General features: G+C 37.4%; 1 protein-coding gene across 13 annotated transcripts in view; it reads right to left on the reverse strand.

Annotated features, from left to right (window-relative positions):
• Window positions 1-25193, reverse strand: part of PTPRM (protein tyrosine phosphatase receptor type M) — a 453822-nt gene that overhangs the window by 53976 nt on the left and 374653 nt on the right. For all 13 annotated transcript variants that reach the window (XM_032122179.1, XM_032122255.1, XM_032122222.1 and 10 more), the window contains 2 exons: window positions 6474-6561; window positions 391-467 (listed from right to left, as the gene is read on the reverse strand). In XM_032122179.1, coding sequence (XP_031978070.1) covers window positions 391-467; window positions 6474-6561 — 165 coding nt within the window. The remainder of the gene's footprint in view (window positions 1-390; window positions 468-6473; window positions 6562-25193) is intronic.

The following is a 25193-nucleotide window of genomic DNA, read 5'->3' on the forward strand; positions in this document are numbered from 1 at the left end:
TTAGGCATTACAGAGTTTTGTCACATTAATATGCAAACAGCTTTCTTTTAAACGTGGAATGATGCCAAGCTGTTGACAGAAAGTGAAAATAACATTTTGCTAGCCCATATAAGCACCAGCAGGAAAAGTAGCCATACAGTGTTCCTGGCAAGGTTTCGGTCTAGTGGCAGTTGGAGGAAACGACTCATTTAATTCACTGATTGACAAAACCTTTGAGGCTTTTTTCTTCCTTTAGTGCACACCTAGCTTCCAAAGATAGCATTCTCCAGTGCTAAAAAATGTTAGCAGCTGATATTAGCTATTACAAATTATGAATAATGTGAGACTAGTAGGAGTTCCCTCTTTGACTGAACACAACCGTGAGCTTGTTGACTACATCAGGATACGCACATCAATATAATTCCCATTGATGTAATCGGAACTTGTTTCTCCTTCAATAGGCTGCAGTCTCACTCGAGAATGATCATCTGCAGTGGGAACAATGGAGAAGAAAAAAAAGTAATTAAAGACATATTGAGGAACAAAGACTTAATCAAAATATTCCTTTAAAGTCAAACTAAAACCTTAGCAGTTGCAAGTTCATGCTCATTTTGTTGGTTATGAAAACTGTATCTACATTTAATTCTCATTTCAGTCATTCACAGGCTTTCCAAATCCCATCTGATTTTCAGTATGAATTTCTTAAATCTTCTAATGTGAAACCCATTACAATTATGATTTTTGCCTTCATCCCCCCTGCTTTTGTCAATAAAATAACATTAAGTTGTCACAAGTTTAATAATTTTGAAATGCTTCTGCCAGTACTCAAAAGAAGCTGAAGTCATTCAAGACACACTGCCACCTCAGAGTTTTTGAAGGAAACTCATTATGTTTTCAGTAAGAGAGAAAGCAAAACAAAGTAATGGCAAAACCCAAGCAGCCAGACAATGGCTTCGTCACTGAACTTTGCTCCACTGTGGTCATCTGTATCTGTCCAGGACTGTGAAAACATTTCCAACTTAATTTTCTAAATTCCAATCCGAACCAGTATGGCATGAATTCATCTCATGTCAGCTGCCTCATAATCTCTATGAATAGCAACACTGCTAGAGGCTAGTTCCCACCCTGCAGAAGAATATCTGTAGGCTGGCAGGGCTCCTTCTTCTCGGAGACTTCGTAAGCTCCCCTCGACTCTCTTAGTTCAAAAGCAACCAAACATAAAGGCTTTTGCAGAATGCTGCACAAGATGTTGATAAAACAATTTGAGGGTAGGATCTCAAGGGTGGAGAGCTGGTAAGCAGCCACTTTACTGCTGCTTTGTTTATGAGGTACTCTTGCTAATTAGATACCTGTGTATTATTGTTTTGCTGCCTGATTTCTGAGCTAATATAATTTGCAGCTGATTGACAGACCTTCATGATGGTCATTATTTTTTTGTTAATGTAAATAATCATTAAAACACCTGAAACTTCCCACACGTGTTCTGAACAGCTATTTCTGAAGCTTTAAAATTCCTAAAAGATAATGAATAAATGAAAGAATATGAAGTGGCTTAAAAACCCAACTTCATTATAAGTAGCAAAATATCATCCCACATTATGGTAGAGGAAGAAGAGGGCAAGTGCTTCTTAAAATAGCATTGTTTTAGAATTGTAAGTCAAGAGACAAATTGATCAAGGTAAATTCTTTACCTCGTCCTCTTTTATGCTCCGAGTCTTGAGAACTAGAGATCTCAGAGCCTGGGATTCCCTTGGGAGAGAGAAAGGGCATGCTACAACCCCAAACACTGTAAATCAGAATGAATTAAAATTCCATCTCCAGGTTCCACACAGGTCTTACATTGCTATTTTCTTGGGATTATTTCACTCAACAGTCTTCAAGAATGAGCTTTTCAAACATGCTGGAATATTGGAATCAGTTATGTTAATCAGGTTAGCTTTTTCAGCCTCTGTATTCTTTCCCAAGAATCAAAATTTATAGAGCTGTGACCTTCCATTACATAACCCCTGCTTGTCTGACTCTACCAAGCTATGCTTATCCAAGTGCTTTGCTATTCTATGCTTAATTAAGCTATTTATCAGTTTCTTCAGAACAGAGATTTGGCTCACAGGACCTTAATCCTAAAAATCCATCTTACTTAAGAAAGATACCACGGAACTTTCTAAGCTCCAGCCATGGCTGCTGCTTTTACAGTTTTGGGACCTGATCCAACTTCTTCTAAAGTCAGCAGACTCAGAAGTCAAGCTTGTTTGGACTCATGTATATATATCTTCATCCATATTTTCATGATTTCCCACATCGTTGCCTTACAGGCGTTCTCACCAGCACAACTCAGTCTAGTAAAGATCTACACTTTTGTACTCCTTGAATTACACAGGGCAGGGCTCAGTTGTCTAAGCATAAAACATCTCATGGCACTTTATGTAGCCACCAGGATATACTGCCTAGCTTTCAGCTGCCACTATGGAATAACACGTCTCTCACGTGCCGCATTCGTTGGTCTTGCACAGATGTCCCGGGTCACCTGAAATGGCACCACATGTCTATATTTAGGTAACTGAAACCCCTATTTGATCACTGGCATAGAAATGAGTTCCATATTGGGCAAAACAACCTTAGATTTCCCTCTTAGATACATCTTAAAAACGTAACTTCCTGTTATTTGTTTTTGACTGACTTATACAATTGAGTAATATGCAGTGGTATCTTTTCTTTGTTACTTTCCTTGCAATAACTCTTGCTTTGGATTAAGCAAAATAAAGAAGTTACTTCATACCTATATCTTCATATCATCTCTTTGTCTTTTTTCTTCTCATGTGAATCTTTTTTAGTACTGCATTCTCAGCTAAGTTTCTGGGAATTCTGGAGGTAATGGTCTGTCCAATACCCATTCATTTGCAGTGGAACTGGAGTGACCCCCTTTTTTTATTGGTTTGAGAATTCAAGTTAACTCCTTACTGCATGGCAACACTTGTTAAATTGCAAAAAAATCCTTATGTCAACACAAAGAAGTGTCACTGTGTCTAGGCTATGCTTATGTCAAGCAGATTTAAAACTAAGAGGCACACAAGCCATATTCTTCAACATGTGTGTTGATTTTTAAATAGCCTCTAGGTTAACTGTCCAGATTTTTAAGGTATTTTTTTCCTTTATACTTCAGCTGCTCTTGACAATTTGTGTAGCTTTTAAATACTCCCTTTTTCCATCTCATTGTTACTTCGATACCCTTACATTAGGAGATCTAATGTAACTTTCCACTGATCACTTAAGCTTTCAAAATTAGTTATCTTAGAATAAATTTGTCTTTGTAGAATACGGTAATAGATAATGAATATAAGCATTTTATTCTCTCTTGCCTCATGTTACCTACAACATATATATGCCAGCCTGCAGACTGATCTCTAACAAGCCCCTTGAGCACCTGGTCTATTAGCATGCCTAGGCAATGACTCCTTCTTGGGATGTGCCTTCCCGATTCTCTGCAAATCAAATCTTTTGTAAATGTCTCACCTGAAATCTTTAGCTGCTTTAAAAAGCTGTGATCAATACTCTCTTCTGATTTAGTCAATACTGAGTTAGGTAAAAATAAAGACAGAACCCCTTCCATTCCCAAATCACCTCAAGATCTCTCCTGAGGAAAAAAATGAATAAATTTTACCAAAATCCATGCATAACCCCACACAATTATGGCAGAAACATAATTTTTCTTAGGTGAAGAAAGATTAATTTAGCAGATTCATGCTGGGTTTAGTTCCTAATGAGAAAACCCACAGGTTTTTTTGTTCAGTAGAGGAGGAGCATGTTTCCTGTGGTGACTGGATTGTGACCATGATTCAACTTTTTGTAGCCACTGTCATACAGTGGGTAGGGCATACTTGTAGCCAATTAAATGCACATCACTTGGGTAACAAAAAGCATATTACAATTTTGACAAGCTCCTGCAATGCTGGCCGCTTAGTGCTATTGTTTTAGTTCCCTCTGAGAACAATAATGACTACAAGCAATAATCTAACAGTAGTATCTTGGGAAAAATTTAAATGAAGAGGGTAAATGGAGAGAAAAAAAAATATGCTTTGCAGAAAAAATATATATTTCATTATAATTATGTACCCATAGTCAGCGGCATCTGAACCACTGGATTTTTAAGTGTTTGAACATAGCATAAAAGGGGAATTTATTAAAATGCTTTTAAGTGAAAGCATATACTTTACACAGTTATCTGGGACAAATTTTAGAAAGTAGAGCATTCAAATTGTATTCTCAGACTCTGAGAAATGCAATCATTTATCCAGAAGAAAAATACATAAAATAATTAAAAAGTTAACTATGCATTTGCATACACGTATTTAACAACAACAAACAACAAATTGAGCTACAAACTGTGGGCAGTTTCAGCTTTTCTTTTAAGAGACTGCCTTTAATTCTAGTAGATCTTAATTTTAACTTGTGTTATCTTTGTTTTCACAGCCACATAGACAGGAAGTGTTATTGATAAAAACTCCATCCAACTCCCTCCTTCTGCTAAATACTGAGGACATTTCAAGTAAATTGAGATCTAAATGTCCTGAGTTATATTTGGCCTCTTAGAAAGCCTCTAGTATCACTTGTAATTGTCATTGATTTGTGTATCTAATATCTTTTATGTGTTCTCCCTTGGCTATTCATCACTTGATTACCTCAGACATAAAGCACTTGCAGTTTTCTGGTTTTCTTCAACCAAAGGATGTCAAAGTGTAAGACAATGTCTAACATGACATTAAAGAGGGGAGTGACACACTAAACCTGACTACAAGAGAAGATCTATGGTAATAGGCTTGGGCTGGAAACAAAATTTCACAAAGCAAGGATAAGCATTAAACTGCTTTGTATTTCTTATTTTTGCCTTCAATATTTTTACTTAAAAGATTAGCTGTTACTCATGTAATGTATTGCTATATCCTCATAAAAAACCAAGTGCGTTACACATTAAATATTGCTTGGACGGAAACAAGCAAAACCACATCTAGCTAACTTACCTGCTTTTGTATATGCACCAGCCCATCATGATAATCCCATTTCTCTAGAACATTTAATTTCCTTTTCGAGTATATAGCACAGTGTACATCCAAAATACATAGCAATACTATCATGGCCACTCAAAACTATGTTGCAGATCATCTCTTGCTTAATTTGCCTCTGCCTCCACGTGTATTTCCTGTGGGTTCTCATTCTGCAGCAAGCTACAGAGCTGTTTTCTGTTTGCAGTCAGTCTCAGCCCATCTGGGCCTATTCACATCACCTACTGTAGATCACTAAGTTGGGAGCTGTTCTCTCTACACTCTTTACACATGCACTGCAGAGAGGACTTTCTGAGGTGGTGATTCAGAAGCATTCAAATGGGCTCTATTTTGAACCATTTCTCCACAAGACCTGTTCTTCTCTCTGTCAAGTCCACGTGGTTCACTGATGAGGAAACCTAAGCAGATATGTGCCTGGACAAGCACCTGGAATAGGTGCTGAAGTTAGTGGAAACAGGCACTACATACTCCTTCCACAGGTCCTCCGACTGTTCAGACAATCAGCATGGCTTATTCTTCTCTGCTGTCCTGTGTACCTGGGATTCTACATGATTTCTGAACTCCAGCAGTACCATTAAATGATGCCTCCTTAAAGACTACCCTTCACTTTCATGCTTACAAAACAAGGTGATGGCTGCTTATTTCTCTGCTTATACCTGCTCATCTGGCTGGCTATTAGAAACACATACACTCCACATCTTAAATTTAGATTTTAAAGGGAAAAAACAGGGAAAGGATCATCTCCTACGTACACACTGAGAACTTAAAGGTTGAAGTGCAACAACATCAGTGTGTAAATAATATAATTTTACTGAACTTGATATATTTCCTGCCCCCATGTTCATGTGCAGCATCTCTAGTCACAATGCTTTAGAATTCTCATAATGCGAGATTTAGGGGTTACTAACCAAAGCATGTTATCATGTTCTCAAGTTATTTGATTATTAGTATGTCTAATCTTTATTAAGCCTGGCATTTTTAAGTAAAACATATGGTTTACCTTTTTTACCTTAGACTCTGTCTAGCATAAGCCAGGGTAGTTGTCTCTGTTACTGTGGAACACTTAAACAGCAGTATTGTCTGCTCCTACAATATCCAGAACACAATACCAAGGTATTGATGTGATCATGGGTACTCCTGTGCTAAGCTGACAAGAGCAGTTTGGGACCTGTTAGAGCGGAGTACTGGTTAAAGGTGTCATTCTCCATTAGCCAAATGCTGATCACAGGACAGAAAGTATACAGAAGGGCAGTTGAGAAAATGCATTAAATCTGACATTTCTCAAAAAAACCCCCAAAAACCCCATCTTCCCTCATTTTTATCTTCTTAATTAGGGAGAAGGAATATAAGCCTGATGTGAGCACAAGGCTGGTGGTCATTCTTAACCAGTTCTGAAGGGAAGTTAACAAAGTGCACAATTGTGTTGTCAACACTCACATGCAATGATATTCCCATATCTATTTTTCATTCTGTTCTCATCTTTCTTAGCTGAATCCCACGGTGCAGACTGTCCTTCAAAGAAACTCTAAAAAAAGGAAAGAAAGTGACATTAAGAAAAGCAGGCAGCAACAGTTACCTTATGGATAAACAAAAGAGAAAGGCAAACAGTACTTGTGGGTATTGTTGTTAAAGTGTCATTTAACTGATTCTTTTATTGAGCAAAAATATGAGTCTCCTGTTTAAATGGTATTTATGCATAGCTCCAGATGTTACTTAAAATTTGACATGAGATTATCTGTGTAATAGCAAGAAGAATTATTTGCAAGTGAAGTGCTATTAAATCTTTCCAAATCTGCGTTCTTGCAACAGTGAGAGTCCTTCATTTGTGCTACCCAGATTCCCCTTATAGTTCTCATACACACACACACATGAAGCTGAAGGAGCTTCATCATCAGTGTTGGAGTTGCTCCAGTATTTGAGTGTAGAAATTACAGACTGTACTGATACGTTTTATTTTTGACATACCCCAAGTTTCATTTACTTGTTGGCAGACAACCTCACGGATCCAAACATTTAAAAAAGGCATTTAAAAAACCATGGATTCAACTAGCACACGTCTTTTTTCCCTTAAGCACAATTTATGACGCCACCATGATGATTATTTTCTCAGAGAATAAAACCAATGTCATTTTGTGAAAGATATAATCTCATATTCACCCAATCTCTGGGCTCTAGCTAACAAATCTCATGTAAATAAGAAAGTTGAAGGTGCTAAAAGTTTATTTTTACATTAATAAAACACAGAAGCTGCCAAAAGGGCAGCAAGCAAGTTGTTATACCCTATCTGTCCTGTGCTTTCTGTGATGTAAAAGAGCATTCGCACAATCTCTTAATTTATACATTATATCCGTAAGTTGTATGACAAAGATGCATTTTAAAATTTCTTACAGAAATATTAACCTTGTGTTAAAAACCACTTAGTTGCCAAGCAAATTACTGTAATTCTATCATGATTATGGCCAGCCTTAACTGATGTTTTCATCTTTTTACTAGAATGATCAGGAGATGAAATCTTTTGTACCACACTAAATAGGGAAAACATTGGGAAGTTTGTATCTCTTGCAAGATCTCAACACATACTGAGGGTTTAAAATAGATAATGCCCATTAAATGGTCTACCCTTAGTGTCCTTCGCCCTCAAATTTGAAGAAGATTGTTTTTCAAATCCCAATGATTTCCAATAACAAAGAGCATAAAAGTCAAAACAAACCCTTGAACTCTTGCGGAAGTCCACAGAACACAAGGGCATGCAGTGTCTAAAATGGGTATTCTTTTAGTAAGTTCACTTGAGTACCAGTTTCCAACTTATGATCTTGAAATTCCTGGGAATATAGGGACTACTTCTAAAATGTTTATAAATAGTAACTCAAGAAAACCAGAAGCCTTGTCAGTGGCTTCAATTTGTTTTTCCTTCATTTCTCCGCACTTCCTTAGAAAATTTTTAATGGTTTGGAAACTGAAATTATTAAAACCCACTAATACAAATAAATTTCCCCTTAATAATAGCATACCATCATTGGGTACAGCTCTGAGAAACACAGATTGCTACCAGGATAGAGAAGTGGAACCCTGTGAATCCCAAGATGATTTACAGCTTTGGGGCTCTTTGCCAAGAAGGCGTCAATCGTTATCTGATTACAGATTTGCCAGTGGCATCTAGAACAAGCAGGCCCTCCCACTCTAGAGCACTTTCAGCTCAGGCTGGATGGAAATTACTTTTCTAGTAAGTCCAACCAAACTGCATAAGGCAATGGGCAAAGATCTATGTCTCAGTTTCTTGCGAAGTTCACACTCTCAGACAACACTGGGTGATGAGCAACTAAACACAGTTAAAGGCAAAGTAGAGATGGAAATGTTCAGCAGCAAGCTCCAAAGACAACAAACTAACAATTCATCTCATCTAAAATTTGATGTGGATTTTGCATTTCAGACAGCCAGGCAGACTACTGAAAATTCTAGTTTTCTTACAGCTCTTCTTCTAGAGACTAGTGCACAGAATTGATCCGTAAGACACTACCCAGCAAGTGGTTTTGAGGTTAATTCACTGAGCATTACATGTGCTGTTACAGAGGAAAGAGTCCTGCTGACACAGCTTCTGAGCCTACACCTTGCAATACGGAAGACTCAAATATATTCCAAGGGACATCTTGCTTCTTTCAGTCCCACTAATGAACTTTTACAAAACTGCTTTAACCCAATCAAGTAAAATCAGTCTCTGGAGGCAGCTGGGAAAGACTGAGATGGTGCTGAATTCAGGGAATGCGCAGGGAATGGGCAATGTACTGCTTTCGGAAACTCGTCTGGGTCTCATCGGCAATGTATGAGTTCAATTTCTTCCACCTGTTTGGCACTTCTGAAAACAATGATGAGTTTAATGAGCCTTACAGAGAAACCATCTCCTCACAATATACCTGCAACACAGATAATTCTGCTCTTTAGAATAGATATATATCAAACCTCACACAGCAGCAAAAACCAGGAAACAGATTTACATTTTCCAGCTACTGCTTACTGACTTCACTTTCTTTACTGAAAATGTATTATAGAAAAAGAACTTCAGATATATATTTTTCTTTGAGTTTTTATCAATAAATTAGTGAATGAAATAAAACATATCACATAGGGAAAATAAGACATAATTCATGTACATCCATTTTTCTTTTAAATTCATTTTGGGATACACACTGGTATTACAGTGAGAAGAGTACAGCAAAGATAATTTGAAGGAAGAGGTATTACAGTGCAAAAGCATAAAAAGAAACACTTATTGTAAAAGACAGCTGGAGTGTCATTTCCTAAATTCCCCATGTGCTGCCATTACACAAACTGCAACAGAATGATAATCCACAATGTATTATAAGGAGAAATCTCATTTGTCCCACAAAGAACAGAGCAGATATGTCATAACAGATGATCTGTCAAGATCTTTCCTTACTTGTGAGAAATACACGTTTCATTACAGAAATTTTTAAAATCTCTTTCCTGACATATCACTCTCCAAGGATGCTGCTGCACAGCAGCCCACACATTATCTTTGTGGCTATTCATTCTAATTCATCCTTAGAAGTTCCTTAAAATTGTGGACCCTTAGGAGGAAATATGGCCCCCAAACAGCTTCACTCCACCAAATGCTTGGTAAGGGCAATGGAGAACCAAAAATGAGTATAGGACATTTCTCAAATAATTTAAAATAAGCATTTCTTCAACTCAAAATCACACAGAACCTTGGCTACCCAGCCTCCGTGATCTTCTTGAAAAATGAAGTGTTCTTCAAGCCAGCTGTTTTTACAGCAGACATTTCAGTATGCATGTCAACTGTCATTCTGTCAGTAGAAAATATTTCAATAATCAGGATAAAACACTTTCTGAAGAAAAATTAATTACAGAGAACTGCTTTATATGCAACATGAAAACTGGTCAGTGATGCAGCAGCAGGATCATCTTAGGATGAATGTGATACTTTTGCGTGCTTTAACTCAATACTGCAGTGCTTTCCATTAAAAATTAAATATTTGCCAAGGGCTAATTCACTGTGACCCTCAGACTAGGAAATAACTGCAATATCTCAAATGAGAGGGGAAGATAATAATTGCAAATACAGATTTTTTAAAATTATTCCCTTTCCTCATTTAAAATTCATAAGGCCAAAAAATATTGGAAAGGACCTGTATAAAAGTACAGTTTGAATAGGCTGGAATGAGGGTAACAGGGTGAGATCTTCAGAATAAAATTTGTATCTCTGTTGATTGTCATCTTTGCCAACACACTTTCTATCCTAGATTTCATGGTTCCAGATAAGGACACAAAAAATTTACATCTGTGTAAGTGCTTTAAGATCTGCAAATGTAAAGTGTGGAATTACTATTTTTATTATTAATCAAAAACCAAGCAGCAACTTTTTCAAAAAATACTTTGTAGTTGCTAGGTGACAACAGTGTAGTCTCCCACAATGTCATTTACAAAAAGCAAGCTCTTACATGCAAAGAAATGAGACGTTAAGGACATAATAAATCTTGCTCTGCCTACTTAATAAGCAAGAATATTATTTGTAGGTACAAAGAAATGCATATTGCACTGTGTAACAGTCTTCAGTTTGACCTGTGGATTTGTTTTCAAGTGTTTGGGTCTTTATGGTATCTGATTTTCTCTATTGACTCTTAGTTTCTTCACTGATAACATTAATCTTCCATTGTTACTTCTGAATAACCAGATGAAGATGTATTTTAACAACATTGGTAATTTGACCTATCCAGTTACAAATACCTCTGGATTTGTTTTTAAGTTACACAACAGAGAGTTATGCACCCTGTCTACTTTAGGTCAGACCAGACAACTAACAGTGGTCCTAATGGAGGTCCTTGTCTAAACTCAATTAGCTAGAGAAGAAACTTATATTTCTACTATAGTCCTTTGAATTGAAGCTAAATTAGATGCCTAAAATGCCCTGAATTTGATAGTGAAGATTCATTACTAGTTTAACACTAATGCTGTGTCCATTTTGTATGTGGAGATTACAGACGGGAAAAAATGCATCCATTACAGTCTGAGTTAAGATCCTAGGGTCACATTAAACTCTTTTTATTTACAAACCCCAGTAAATATACATTTATTTTTAAGCAAGTCCATAAATGTTTGGAGGACAAGGATCTTCAGGCTCATTTAATGAAAACTGCAAGATGTGTGAGTGCAGTAAATCTGTCAGTTCATTGGATTTTCAGTATTCAGAATCTGCTAAATATCTGGCATGTGAGGATGTTCTTGTGACTTAACAACATTAACTGTTCTTTTTTTAAACAGAAAATGAAAATCATCATATTCAGTTTGTTGATAATTGAGTATTTAGACTATTAAGGAATTAAAAAGGGTCACTGATAGTTACATTAAAAGAAATCTGCAGGGAGATCCAAGCTATTAAACAACATTTTTAATCTTCTAGACGCTTTAAGTGAAGCTTTCATCATTGAAAATGCATCACCTGTAGGTAATAGATCTTCCCAAGTGTTTGCAAGCAGTGGTAACTGATGGCAACCCACTGCATGCAAGCAGCTCTTCGTACTTCAGTCATTGCTTTGGTCACTGAGAGCATCTGTGGATGACAGCCTGCCACTAGAGAATATATTCACCATCAGCTTTTCCTTCTCTGTCAGCTTCAATCACTGAGAATTATGTCCAGTTTTCAAATAACGGAATTTAAAAAAAACCATTTTACTGCGCCTGCCCTTGAAAAGTGTGTGTTGCAAGAGCCAATGTGAAAATCTATCTAATCAATGTAAACTGCCTTCAGCAGCTAAAAAGCACTTACTGGTGCATTACTGTAGCCTAGGTCTGAACACAGAAGAAAAAAACCCCAAAACCCAACAGACTGTTGCAAATAGAATATATTGATGCTAATGCTAAAACTTGTTGTGTTCAGATTTTTCTGGTAAAATTAGCCTGATAGGTTATATAAAGTTTCTTCTGCGTGAGATAAAAAATGCAGATCAGTTTTAAAGCACATACAGAGTTGTAGTCTGACATACAGCAGCTCTCTGATATTGCTCCTGATGCTCCTTTATGTGGTTGTTCCTACTTGAACTGATGTAAAAAACCCCAGAAACATCCACTCAAAGTTTTGCATAGCCAGAGGTAGGAAACAGTCTTTTCTTTCTCAGGTGCATTTAGGTTAGTCTGCATGACACATGAGAAGAAGAGTAGGAAAGCAAAAGTGCTTCTGGTCTTTTGAGACACTAAATATCATGCATAAACCTGCATTAAATGGTGAAATGGAAGAGGAACCATTACCTCCTCCACTAACTGCAGCATGCCTTACTTAACACTCGGATTTCAAACCCAGGACTAAAACCACACAGTAAGAAAAAACCTGGTACTAATTCTGTGATTGCATTGGTGTGCTCATTTTTCAGAGGCAGTGCTTTCAATTAGTGCACTTCCTAATACGCTTGTATTTTTAAAGTCACATGCTTTGCTACTTCCTGGACAACTGGCCAGTCTAGCCAAGCTGCAGCAGCACAAAGAAAATGTATTGATATGATCAAACTGCTTCAGTATGGTACTATAAATGACACAGATACTTGTAGCACTCAGCATGTGTAGCTCTAGTTGACAATAGCATTGGGAAATACACATGAAATTTAGTTAACGCTATAGGACAAGAGAGTAGCTCACTAGCTCACTAGAACAGAGAAGCAACTTAAGTGAAAGTGACTTGTCAGTCACTGTGAAAATTGTGAAGGTGTTGTACACCTTCAGGAATAGCACATCCTGAGTGCCAGCCATGCTGAAGGCTGGTTTTTAGGTGCTAAGTGCATTTGAACAAGATAATCAAGAATAAGGGGGTTTTTTGTACCCAGTCCTGTATCTGACAGTGTCTAGAATTCCTTGGGGAAATGACCCAGAGGATGAGATGACCAGAGAGACACTGTAGGAGAACCCACGGCATGGTTGGAACCACCACACAGACCCACCCAACTTCTTTCCTGGAATGTGCCCTCTCCTGTGGAATGGAAGTTGTGTGATTTGTAAAGCTGCATATATCGGTGATTGAAATATTTTGGTAGCTTAGTATATTCAGTCTCCAATAACCCATTGTCATTTGGTCTTAAATCATGACAAGGCTGCAAAAAAGAATGTCATAGAGTACTTCTGTAATAACTAACAAAGAATTACTTTCCATATCTTTTTAACCCAACCAATTTATGAGATCTGTTGGTGTAACTTCTTATCTTGGTATCTAATACTGAAAGTAACACCTGAAACTAACTTGCAATATTCAACAGCAGGAATAGAAATCTTTATAGATTCTGCAGAGCGGTCTAAAGATCTGACAGATAACCAACCTAGTTTTGATAGGCTTTTAGAGCCACTTCCATTTTACCCACTTAAGTTTCAAAAACTCCATTACTTTAATTCCTTCAAAATTCTTTAAGACTTCCATATAAGGAAAGATTTTAGAAATACGGTGAAATGTGAATTAATAAGAGGACTGCAATAGAACATACAATTAAAATTCTAATTTAGAAACTCATTCCCTGGCATACTAGACAGCAATAACTTAACCTCATTAATCTTCCTGATTTATCTCCAGCAGAAAAATAACAGTCTGTTGATAGGATTTCATGATCCTTTTTTACAGAAAGGACCCTCTGGGTACAATATGCACCCTTGTACTGTAACTAATGTGCAGGATATATTATTTTTAACTTGTGTGTAGGAGAAAATAAAGTTGGTCTCAAGCAGTGCTTATTTCCTCTTATGAAAATGGATTTCCTGCTTTTGGAGGATATAACGAATACTTTTTATGTACATCATGTGGGATTTTCTTATCTCCCCATTCCTCCCCACGTTTTTTTTTCTTCACACAGTATGTAAATAAAAGTTCTATTCATAACCATCATATCTGTATACTTTCAAGAAGAGTGTGAACTTGAGCAACACTCATGACTGTAACGTCTGTAAATATAAAGTGAATGAACACAGGCTACTCTGAATACCAACTAGTTCTGTGCTTTGATAGGAAACCAGAGAAAGAAATTGATGACCACACAAGCACTATCCATCCTTTTGTGAACAAAACTATCTGCTTCATTAGTCATTAACTGTGCCATCTCCTTGCTACCTCCCCACGTTGTTACAAAGGATGTAATTACACGTTAATCGTACACATGAGTAAAAAATGGTGCAGAATTGTTTATTTCTTACAGAGGAATCCTACCTACCAAGACACATGTATTTCTTCACAACAAGGATAGTGAGGCACTGGAACAGCGAAGTTGTGGATGCCGCATCCCTTGAAGAGTTCAAGGCCAGGTTGGATGGGGCTCTGAGCAGCTAGGGAGAGGTGTCCCTGTCCATGGCAGGAGAGGAGGAACGAGAGGATCCCTGAAGTTCCTTCCAACCCAAATCATTCTGGGATTCTATGATTTACACAAAAGGGGCAGGACTCCAGGTCACATACAGTCCACTGGATGTGTAAGTAAGGTAAATTCTAAATTGACTTCTTTATACTATCTTTGGAAGGGTAACGTGTAAATACCTCAAAGGACTCGGACAGAAGGAAAATACTCAATCTGGTCACTATGACATGGTTTGAATGAGGCCAAAATGGAGCGGTATCTTAAAATGTTGTATGAAGGCAGAGACATTGAATTTGAGCTAATGCAGGTCTCAAAGGTAACCAGATTTTTCACTTCTTGTTTTTCATTTCAAATTTTTATTTAGGAAACTCTTTTTAAAGTCCCTTTCTGCCAAGCAAACCATTCCTTCCACAATGCTACTTAGAACTCAGAGGTACATCACTCCTAGATTTTCTCTATTGTACTCAGAATTTTATCAGGCAAAGAAAAACCAAACTGGTTTTAGGTACCTTAGAGCTTTGAGAATATTATTTGGAATCTTTCTGTGCACTTTAAATTTTAATTCAAAAAACTAATAAAAGATTTAAATATTTTTTTCTGAGTCTAGCCCATTTTTCCTCCTAAAGATTAGCACTTTGATATTTGATTTACTTTACAAATAATAAAAGCTTGCCCTAGGGAATGGTTTCAAAGAACTAATGAAATATTATTAAAGTAGAGCATAAAGATACAATGTGCTGTGAAAAAAGAAGGCAAGGACTACTTCTTCCTACAGTAAAGAGAAGAGTTTGCAATTTCTTTAAAATGTAACCAAAAAATAAAAAGAAAACAAAAGGAAGAAAAGAAAAAAGAAATTAAAATGAAAAATTCAGAGTGAGAAAGAGGGAGAGGGAGGAGAAGAAGAAAATATAAAAAAAATTTAGTCACCAGAAGAAAAAGTCTGCATTTGACTGAAGTGGTAAGCTTTGTGTTGCAGTCATTAAACTTTTCTGTTCACTTGTTGAAGTGATTGATGAGAGCTACTTCACTCATTGCCTAGATATGCCTAGATATGTAATGAACAGAAAAGGCTTAATGATTCAAGAAACTCCTTCTGACGTGGGAAATACTTTCCATGGAAAAATACTTATTTTCCATGACTTGACTGACACTGTAAGCCTGCTACATTATTCTTTGAGCAACTATATTATTTGAAAAGAGACTATGTATTTAATACCAGTGCACTTCTGCTTACTGAAGATTATTTCTAATGAAAGGTGATCGACATTAAAACTGGTGGACACATACACTGATAAGAAAGGTGACTTCTGACATATTTCTAGCTAATCCAGTAATATTTTTGTCTGATTTTATCTGAATTCATCATTGTAATTGAGACAGTGCTCTGAGCTCAGAATTCACAAGAACTGCCTGACTTTATCAGCTAACCCAAGCACAGAAAACCCAGTAAGATCTTCAAATCCCCTGTAAAGACAAGCTGTTTGTGGTTTAGAACCATGCAATTTGGAAAAACCTTCAATGTAATAAAATTCCCTGAAGCAACAGAAAACGGCATGTGGAGAAACAAAACAAAAGCAAACAAATGTTGAATTTGAAAAGTGAATGAACCCCTCCCCTATCTTCATCCTAGCTGTAATGTACACTCAGCTGATCTAACCTTTCAGAAGTGATAAAGCACCCCTCAGATTTGGCTCACTAAGTGGGCCTCAAGGGTTTCCGTAAGTGTATCTCGGCTGCTCTAGTTAATATAGTTTGAATAGAAGATAAGAGAGAAACAAAGCTCAGATAATAAGATTTTAATTCTGCTACAGGGCGACACTGACATCACATTTAACTACAAGATAAAAGCCAGAGTACACTGGGCTGCACAGATGGAACACAAATATTTTGCACACTGTTGTTTTTCCCTGTGGATAAGACAGAACTTTTCAAGGGAAGTAAGAGCAGTATGGTATGCTAGAGCAGATAAAGGTCTACTTGCAGTGCCCTTTCAAAAAAAGGATAGCACTTCATTGTGCTGGCTCATTACATTTTTTGATCTTCACAGGAAACTTTGGTGCCTCAATGTCTGCTTTCTTTGTTTGCAAATACACTGTTTGCTAGCATATATAGTCAGTCATTCCTCTGGGCTTGACTTTTAGCCCAGCATTTTCCTTGTTCTAAAGAAAAAGATCTCCCATCTTAAAGCTACATGTCTATTTACCACTTTTCCTGACTGGCACCCAGTCCCTGAGCTTATCATTTGCTACACTCTTTTGCTTCAGGGAGAGCAGTAATGGGTCACAGCAGAGCCACTGAGAACTTCCACAGCAACGGGAGCTCCCACTACTTCACTGTCCAAAAATCCTGGCTCTGGGTTTTAAAGTTATGTTTCCTTTTCCCAGACATCCCTCTGCAGGCTCTCACTCTGTAATTGTTTCCTGTCAATCATCTTCCCTTTGGACAACTGCACACTTACTGGAAAGGTGGGTAAATACTTTGAAAAAGATGATATTGGTCCTAGATGATTTCCCATCTCTCTGAGAAACTAGTCAAAGAACAACACAGAGTATTTAAGTGCATATAAAGATAATAAGCATAAAAATAGTAGAGGTAGTAATGGGATTGACAATGATGACAAGTGTTGCTGTCAATTGTTAACCTAATTATTTTTAATTTGCTCACTGTACACTGACAGACAGCAGCACTTCAACAGCCCCAAGACTACTCGTTAGAACAAACAGTGTTTGCTTAGGCACACTAATGAAGAGCAGCAGCTCACCAACCTGAATTGCCTTATTTTGATGTTTGAAATGTATATACAGCACTTTCTCATTCCAAGAGAGGTAACCCTGCAGTAATTCATCAACCAGGCTTAAAACCAGACAGATCACTCATATATAATACACGGAATCAAGGCTACTCAAATGACCCAGGCTCAGCTAATGGGTAATGTGTAGTGGAACTGCTCTGTGGAAGTTAACAATGAGCGAGGGGCAAAAGGGGTTGCTGTCCCTAAATGCTCTTATTTGAAGAGCAGTTCTGCATCATTCATCTAACATCAAGTAGATGGTACTAATACTTCCTCAGTAGAAAAATGCAATACGTATGTGATAGTTCCACTACAGCATGTATCCCCAGGAGCTTATTGATGGACATTTGGATCGTCCAGCTCTCTTTCCATGTCATCAGCTATTATATTCCTGATGCCTGAGAGAGAAACTTTCAAAGAGCTTTGAAAAGTCTTCTGAACTTGTACTGACCTCGTGCAAGTATCTCTTCTTCCTTCTTATTTATCAATCACACAGCTACATTCAGAGAATATACTCTGCAAGTGAAATAAGTACTGAACTAACAGAAAAAATTTATCTCCAGCAATACTGATGGAGATGAGAATTTGAGTGTCATGAGTTACTTACTGTACAGATGTGCAACAAGGATGTCTCTTCTCCTCTAGTTTGGTGGTTTTACAATTGCGATGTACGAGCAACAGCACAGTTCAGTAAACTAACAACTCAAATGTAACTCACAGCAAACAGACTCCAGCAAAAAAAAAAAAAAAAAAAGTGAAGAAAAGTGCCATTGTTTGACAGAACAGTCTTTTTTTTCTAAAGGACAATATGGTGAGGACATGAAGGTGAGTTGTTTATGAAGTAAAGAGAGCTAACTGAAAAGTTACCAAGTCTGTGTTAACAAAATGGATTACAAAATATGAAACTTAACAAAGAAATAAAGGGTTAGTCACAAAGAAAAAACTCAGTGCAAAATATTGTTTATATTCAGAGCCTTAAGAACAGAAAAGGAGCAATCATAGTTCTGCACTTAGATCACACCTATGACATTATTCTGTGGATTTTCTCCTAGTGTTCAGGACCCTTCTGAACGTGTCACCTAGCTACTCGTTTGTTCAGATTCTGATCTTGCTGAGTATCAAAACAATTCTTCAGTAATGAAGATTGAGATTTAATGACTTGATGTATAATTTTGGCTTTTCAATCTGCTTCTTGATTTTCTCTTTTGCATAAACTGAACAAAACACAGCAATTTATCAGCAATCCATGGACATTTCAAGATTTATATACATTGCAGCTCTAAATTTTTATTCTACATTTCCTTTCATTAGAACACTGCACTCAAGCTAGATTAATTGAGGGAAGCCAACATTATAACAGCTCTGCTGAATAGCAGCAGATGCCTTTATTCTCTGCATCCCTCTATAAAACAAAACTTTAAAAAATTTGAGTCTCTATATAAATATTTCCCTTAGAAGACAATACAAAGATTCCAGGCATCTGTTTCTCATTAAGCCAATTACTAGTAGTCTAAAACAATCCAATAAAGTCCATATTTATTAGATTTATTATTAAACTCCATGAGCCAAATTCTGCAAATGGAACAGGACAAAATGATGAAGAGTGACCTAGATGGACAAGAGTGACCTGGCACTGAAATGTTCCAATCCTGACATTAGGTGTAATAATAAATATCCAATCTAAACCTCCCCTGGCACCAACTTGACACCATTTACTTTCGTCCTGTTGCCTGCTACCTCACAGAAGAGACTGACTCCCACCGGGTTACAACCTCTGTTCAGGTAGCTGAAAAGAGAGATAAGGTCTGACATGTCCCACTCTGGCTCCCTACCTTGCCGTAAGTCAACCTGAATCTTAGTTCCGTAAGAATATATTTAAAAGTATATCTGAGACAATACCCCAAAAAAGTATGGTTTATTTTGCTTTGTATTAGGTACCTGAACTTGGAAGCTATTGTTCTCTGTAACTTCACTGTAGTCATAATAGCTGGCAACTAAACTTGTCATATCACTTAAAACACAAACACTTGATATGATACCAGATCCAACTTGAATTCTGGCATAAATCAAGATAATTTTTCTGTTTTTCATGAGATGCTGAAACTTTTCCACGAGTGGGTTGAAACTGTGTGGTGAATGGAGTATTTCACTGCTTTATACACATGAATTTCAGCTTTTAAGTATGTGGTGTGTATTAATGACAGTAAAAATAGTACTTTCTATAGAGTATTTTTTTCCTTTTTCTCCATAGAGAGGAAAGCAATCTTTTTAGTTTTTCTTTTTCCAGTGTTATTGCACTACTAAGCTTGAGCACTCTGGAACACTGCTGCTCCACACTAGAACAGTCATATGGGTAGCACTATCCAAATATTTCGTTATACCAAAAAAATCATGTTACTATTACACTTCCAGATTGGTCAGTCAGGTTTCCAGGGACTCCGGCAGAGAGTGAGTGTAAATACTGATGAAGCACAAGCAGACCTCTGTGTCAGTGTGCAGCAAGACAAAAACTTGGTACCTTTATTAGTTTCTTGGCCCTTGGAAAAGGACTATTTAAAAAAGATTCAACCTGATCCCCTGTAAGATATTTAAGGCAATTTCACTGTAGCACACTTCAACTAAAAGAAAACATACTCCTAGTTATGTCAAAATGAAAGACATTTGCTTCCCAGGTAGACTGTCCTTCTACCTCAGCAATGTTCAAATATCTACTAATGGCAGGATTAGTGTTTTAAAAAAAGTCACCAAAAATAAGAAACACACGGTCTCAATAACAAGAAATAAAAAGCAATCCACAAAACAGTTAAACTTGAAAGAAGCCCTAAATCCTGCACATAGCATGGCTCTTCTAGCTTTCTTTGTGTGCCAGAGATACATGTGCTTAGTAAATACCAGTAAAATAAACACAAATGCTGTGCAAAAATCTGACAAATGGAGGGAAAATATGTCAATCTCAAACCAGATCTACAATTAGACATATAAAAAGCATGAGCAATTTATGTGATTTTCCTTGTATTCAAACACTTTTGTATGTTCTAGCTACTGTCGTTTCTATAGACTTGATTCACAATGTAACCATCAAAACTTAAAATTCAAGCTGCTGATGTTGTAAAAGAAGAGACAATTAAAAAGTCAGTGGCAAAACTGAAATGTGTATAGAACTACTAGGAAAGCAGCAAGACACCAAATTTCCTTAGATTTTAAATGTTTTTCCCAGTGCAAAACCAAAGCAAATGCTTTGGTGTGGTTTGGAAGCTCAACCTGTTTAACTTCAAAAATTCAGACAACGGCGCCCCTTTTGCTCTCCAGAACATGAGAAGAAGTGGTTTACTGCCCACACTAGGAATTTAATTCCACTTCCTCAACATACTGTAAATAATAGAACTGTCTCGAAAGGGTCTAATTAATGGAAACAAGATTCTTTACAGAATAAAGCACTGCTCAGAATAAAGGCTCAAGGATTAGGCTTTAGCATAGCAACTACGTGCATTTTATATAAAAGTATTTTACAACTGAATTTAGTTTTTCCTCTTTCCCTTTACAGCATCATCAAGCTGCAGCCCCAGTCCACAGCAGTCCTGTAGTCCACCAGTAAGACAGTGAACTAGGAGAAGAGCTAGTAGAATAAAAGAACTAGAAAACACTGAGGATGCTATCTGATTAAAAGAGCAGTCTGTGTTCTTTATAAGCTGAAGTGATGTTAGCTCTATAAAATTGACTACCACTATGGGAAAAAAAAAGAAAGAATTACCATTTCACATCACATTGTTTGCTGTGTATATACAGGAGCATTGATTTATTTTTTTTCCTCTTTATGTGTGTTAACAGCCATACTGGGTCAAACCAGAGGTCCATACAACCGATTAGTTTTTCTGCAACAGAACTAGTAGCAGATGTTTATTAAAAAGTATGAAGAATAGAGCAAATAGAGAATGAATCTTTCCCCAGCATACCCCTGTAGCTTCTAGCAATCAATGGCTTTTCTGAGCAATGTCTTCCTCAGCCAGAGACTGCACACAGCCATTGTGTTTAATAATGAATTTGTCTAGCCCATTTTTTAACCCATTTATAATTTTGCCTTCACAGCATCTGGAGGCAATGAGCTCCATGATGTAATTATGTGCTGTGTGAAAAATATTTCCTTTTGTTCATTTTAAACCTGCTGCTTAATAGCTTTGTTGGGTGCTGCTGATACCCTGTATTATAAGGAATAATGAATAATTGCTGTTAGCATTGCAGAAGTAACACTGATCTCTGGCACAGCTCAGAATATCCTAAGGGGGTATTACAGCAGCCTGGAATGAGTGATTTCACTGTCCTGGAAAGAAAGTAGAGACTTGGTACTGGGGCTGATAAAGTGGCTCTGTGTCACTTTTAAGGATTTTCTGATGCACATAATCTTTACAAAGTTTATGATGCCCACCTTATGGAAGCTGTGTACAACAGTGTTACACAGAACATAAAAGGTGCAGTTGACGTAGAAGTGGGTGAATGAGCAAAATCATGAACTGGAAAGGCAGAGCTTTACTTTAGTTTTCTTTGTCCAGCTTGACCAGAGACACCGATGACAAACAGAAACAGCTGCAGACAAAAATCAAGGCTAAGTGAACAAAAGCTCAGCAGATATCACAGCCTAGTGCAGCGGACAATGTTCTGAAATATGTTTCAAGCAAACAATACACTAAAGTGTTCTGGCAATGACTAATGGTTGACAGCGCATAGAAGAGCAATACTGGCATCACAAAAGACTGAAGAACTGTTGCATGCAGACTTTCTCAAGATTAAAAAGCATGTGTCTCAACTTGACAGTCATGCTTAGATTCATAGGACTTTGGAAGGACATGAAAAATCTAAAAAGAGCTTTGCCCTACAAGCTTTTCCCCATCTATTTAAGTCTCCTCTGTTCTTTTCTAACTATTCGTGTGGGGTTGGAGGTGGCTGCTTTTACTGTTACTTCCTGAGTAGAGGATACAGGATCTGACCTACCTTTCTAACATTTGTTATGTTATACTGGAAGTCTGTTGCTTGGCCATCATTCTTGGCAAGGAAAAGCACATGGATTGCTCATGTAAAAATATTTACTATAGACAATCTGAAAGGCAATATTATCTCACATCAAAACTCTAAGCTCTGTGATAAAGCCAAGTATTTAAGCATCAAGGGTGAAGTATTTCTGTTGTCTTCTCCCAGACTAATCAGAAACTAAAACTTTATGCTTACTTCAGGAACCAACACTGTACTGTGCGGAAGCTTCCACCATCCCAGAGCAAGCAGTAGGAGGCAGTCTATTCAGAAAGGAACCCTTTATGCCTAGGACAGAGACAAAAATCTACAATTTCACAAAAAGAGCTTATGCCCCCTTTACTGCAGGCTCCCTTTGTTAGCCAAAGGCAGCAATAGCTATGTTTGCCTCTGAACAGCCCCAGCCTGTGCATCAAAGCAGGTCCTCATTTCTTTTCATTCCCTTTGGTGTGTGGTGAGCAGAGCAGAGACAGCCTGTCTCTTGGGGACCCAGACATCTGTCTTGTAGAAACAAGAACTTCTTTTCTTAATATATTAAGAACAGTTATTATAGCATAGGCAAGCACCTTAAAGCTAGATGAGTAATAACTGAGCTCAGCTGATTTTAACAGAAACATACGCCATTTATTCTTAACACAGACCAAAGCAGGGCACTGTCAGTCACAAATCTTTTTAAGATCTTAAGGGGAAGAAACTGCACCATTCTTGTGGACAGACATTCAAGCTTCTTCACCATTATATGAGCATGTCTAAACTATTATGTTTCTGATGTCCCTTGTGTGGCTTCCATTTATGTAAACGGTAAAATGTAAAACAGGAAAGAAGGTATATTAAAAGCAACTTCAAAACAGTCCCTTGAATCCCATTTAAACCAACTGAACTCAAACATGTGCTTAAGGTCTTCCCTGTCTTGGCTTCCAAATCATGTTCTAGACCTAAACCTTTCAGCTTTTGTGTGTGGATTTACGTCGAGTGACTCCGACCTGCTGTTTCTGTCTTGTGAAGAAGTGTCACTATTATGAATTTTCATCAGTCTCGAACTGAGCTGCACACCCAGTAACTCCAATAATTTTACATGGTTGATGCTGCCTTCATGTCATTTCTGAAATACTGACTCTCACTGACAGTATTTCACAAGTCCCCAAGGCCAGCCTGCTTTTCCTTCTGCTCACTCCTGGGCTCCTTTGTTTCCATGGGTACTCCAGACTTCCCATCAGCTTTGCCCTGGAGGCCGATTTTCTGCCCATCGTTACCTTGCTAATCTTTGCCTGACCAAGGTGCCTGCATCTTCTCACAGCTTTTTAGCAGGCTGTGCCCCCTACACCACTGAAATGACTCGTTGTGGACCCACGGAGACCTCAATGTTAATTAATGAGACAGATGCAGAGCCAAGCAGCTCAGCAAACAGCACAGCCCCACAACAGTGAGGGCAGGGGCATCACGGAGATCCAGAGCGATGGGTAACCAGGGGAGCAGCTATCATGCAGAGACAGAGGCAATGGCAGGAAACCAGCAAGAGAGAAGAGAAGCTTGCCAGCCCCCTTGTCTGCCCAATTACCACCTGGCAGATTTTCAGTGGACTTAGCACTTCCCGCAGACTCTTTTGGGCCCATCAAAACAGTATGTTGTTACAAAAAGAAATCATTCCTGCCAGAAAATTATGAGCATCTGTTCCATTGACAGGACAATCACTAAAGCACTACAGGAAACACGTAAGAAGAAGTCTTGTATTCCAGATAGAAAACTTCTTAAAAGATATACTGAGCCACAGGCTACATAAAAACACATATTTTCATTTCCTGAAAAATTTGTAGTGGCAACTTTAACTTATTTAAAACAAATGCATTATAGAAAATACTGCATATTTTACATATGCTGTAGATAAAGTGATGCTAAATGAAAACCGTAATAGCTAAATTATGCTAATTTGATTTGAAAAGTGTTCCTCTCACTTTACAAACAGCCAGTAATAATGCTCTGGTCATGAGACCAGCAATGGACTAAAATGCCTAATTATTTGTAGTGAATAAATGCAATTTATAGAAAACACAGAGTGTATCTATAATTAATAAAGAATAGATTATAATTGCATTTAACATCATCTGCATAATTTAAAATGGAATACCTACATGACTGATTTTTTATGTCTTTTTAAAGGGCACTAATAAAATATGAAGAAGGTAAGAAGGCTTATATGAGTAGAAAGTAATGAATAATATCTTGAACATTAAAGCACAATATATTATTCCGTGCACATAAATTGGACCAATTCATTTTTGCAGGTGCAATGGGAAAAGTATGGTACATCAGCACTTTTCAAAAGTAAATAATATGTTAACTGAAGAAGGGATTACAGATTCTGATCAAATATTCAATGTCTTATTTGAATAATTAATAAGTCAGGCTGGTGCAAATACGCAGCAAATAGCCTGCAACGTTTCAAAAACTTTTCTTTCTTTCAAATCATACTTGTCACTAGCACTTAGAATGTTTAACCTATCACCTTACTGCTGTGAGCATTAAAGCCATTCTAGTGGATTTCCCTCTGGAAACTCACAGTATGACTGAAATGACGTCCACTGGCCTCATTTAGTTTCCTACTGTCGTGTTCAATAGCCCATAACAATACATAGATCGGTTAAGTCTGAAATTAAACCCTGATTTCAATAGGTACAGAGAGAGCATGAATTTGATACTAGCAAAAGCATTGTAGCAAGATCAGCTGGCAAAAATGACTTGACTAATGGACAACCAGAGTAAAATGGACTCAGAAGTCTGCTTAGTACAGTTTGACTGCTGCTCAACCTGTGGCTGCCAAAGGGGATGATGAAGACAAGACAGGCAGGAGAATAATGTCCAACAGATTTCACATGCTAAAATAGTGGAATGATGTGTGTTTGTTATTAATAAGAATATATCTCTGTGTACATCCAAACATGTACGAAGGAAGCAGTAGGATGGAAAAGGTTAATTATTTCCATTAGTATTATA

Source organism: Corvus moneduloides, chromosome 1 (assembly GCF_009650955.1).
Source record: "Corvus moneduloides isolate bCorMon1 chromosome 1, bCorMon1.pri, whole genome shotgun sequence".
NCBI lineage: Eukaryota > Metazoa > Chordata > Aves > Passeriformes > Corvidae > Corvus > Corvus moneduloides.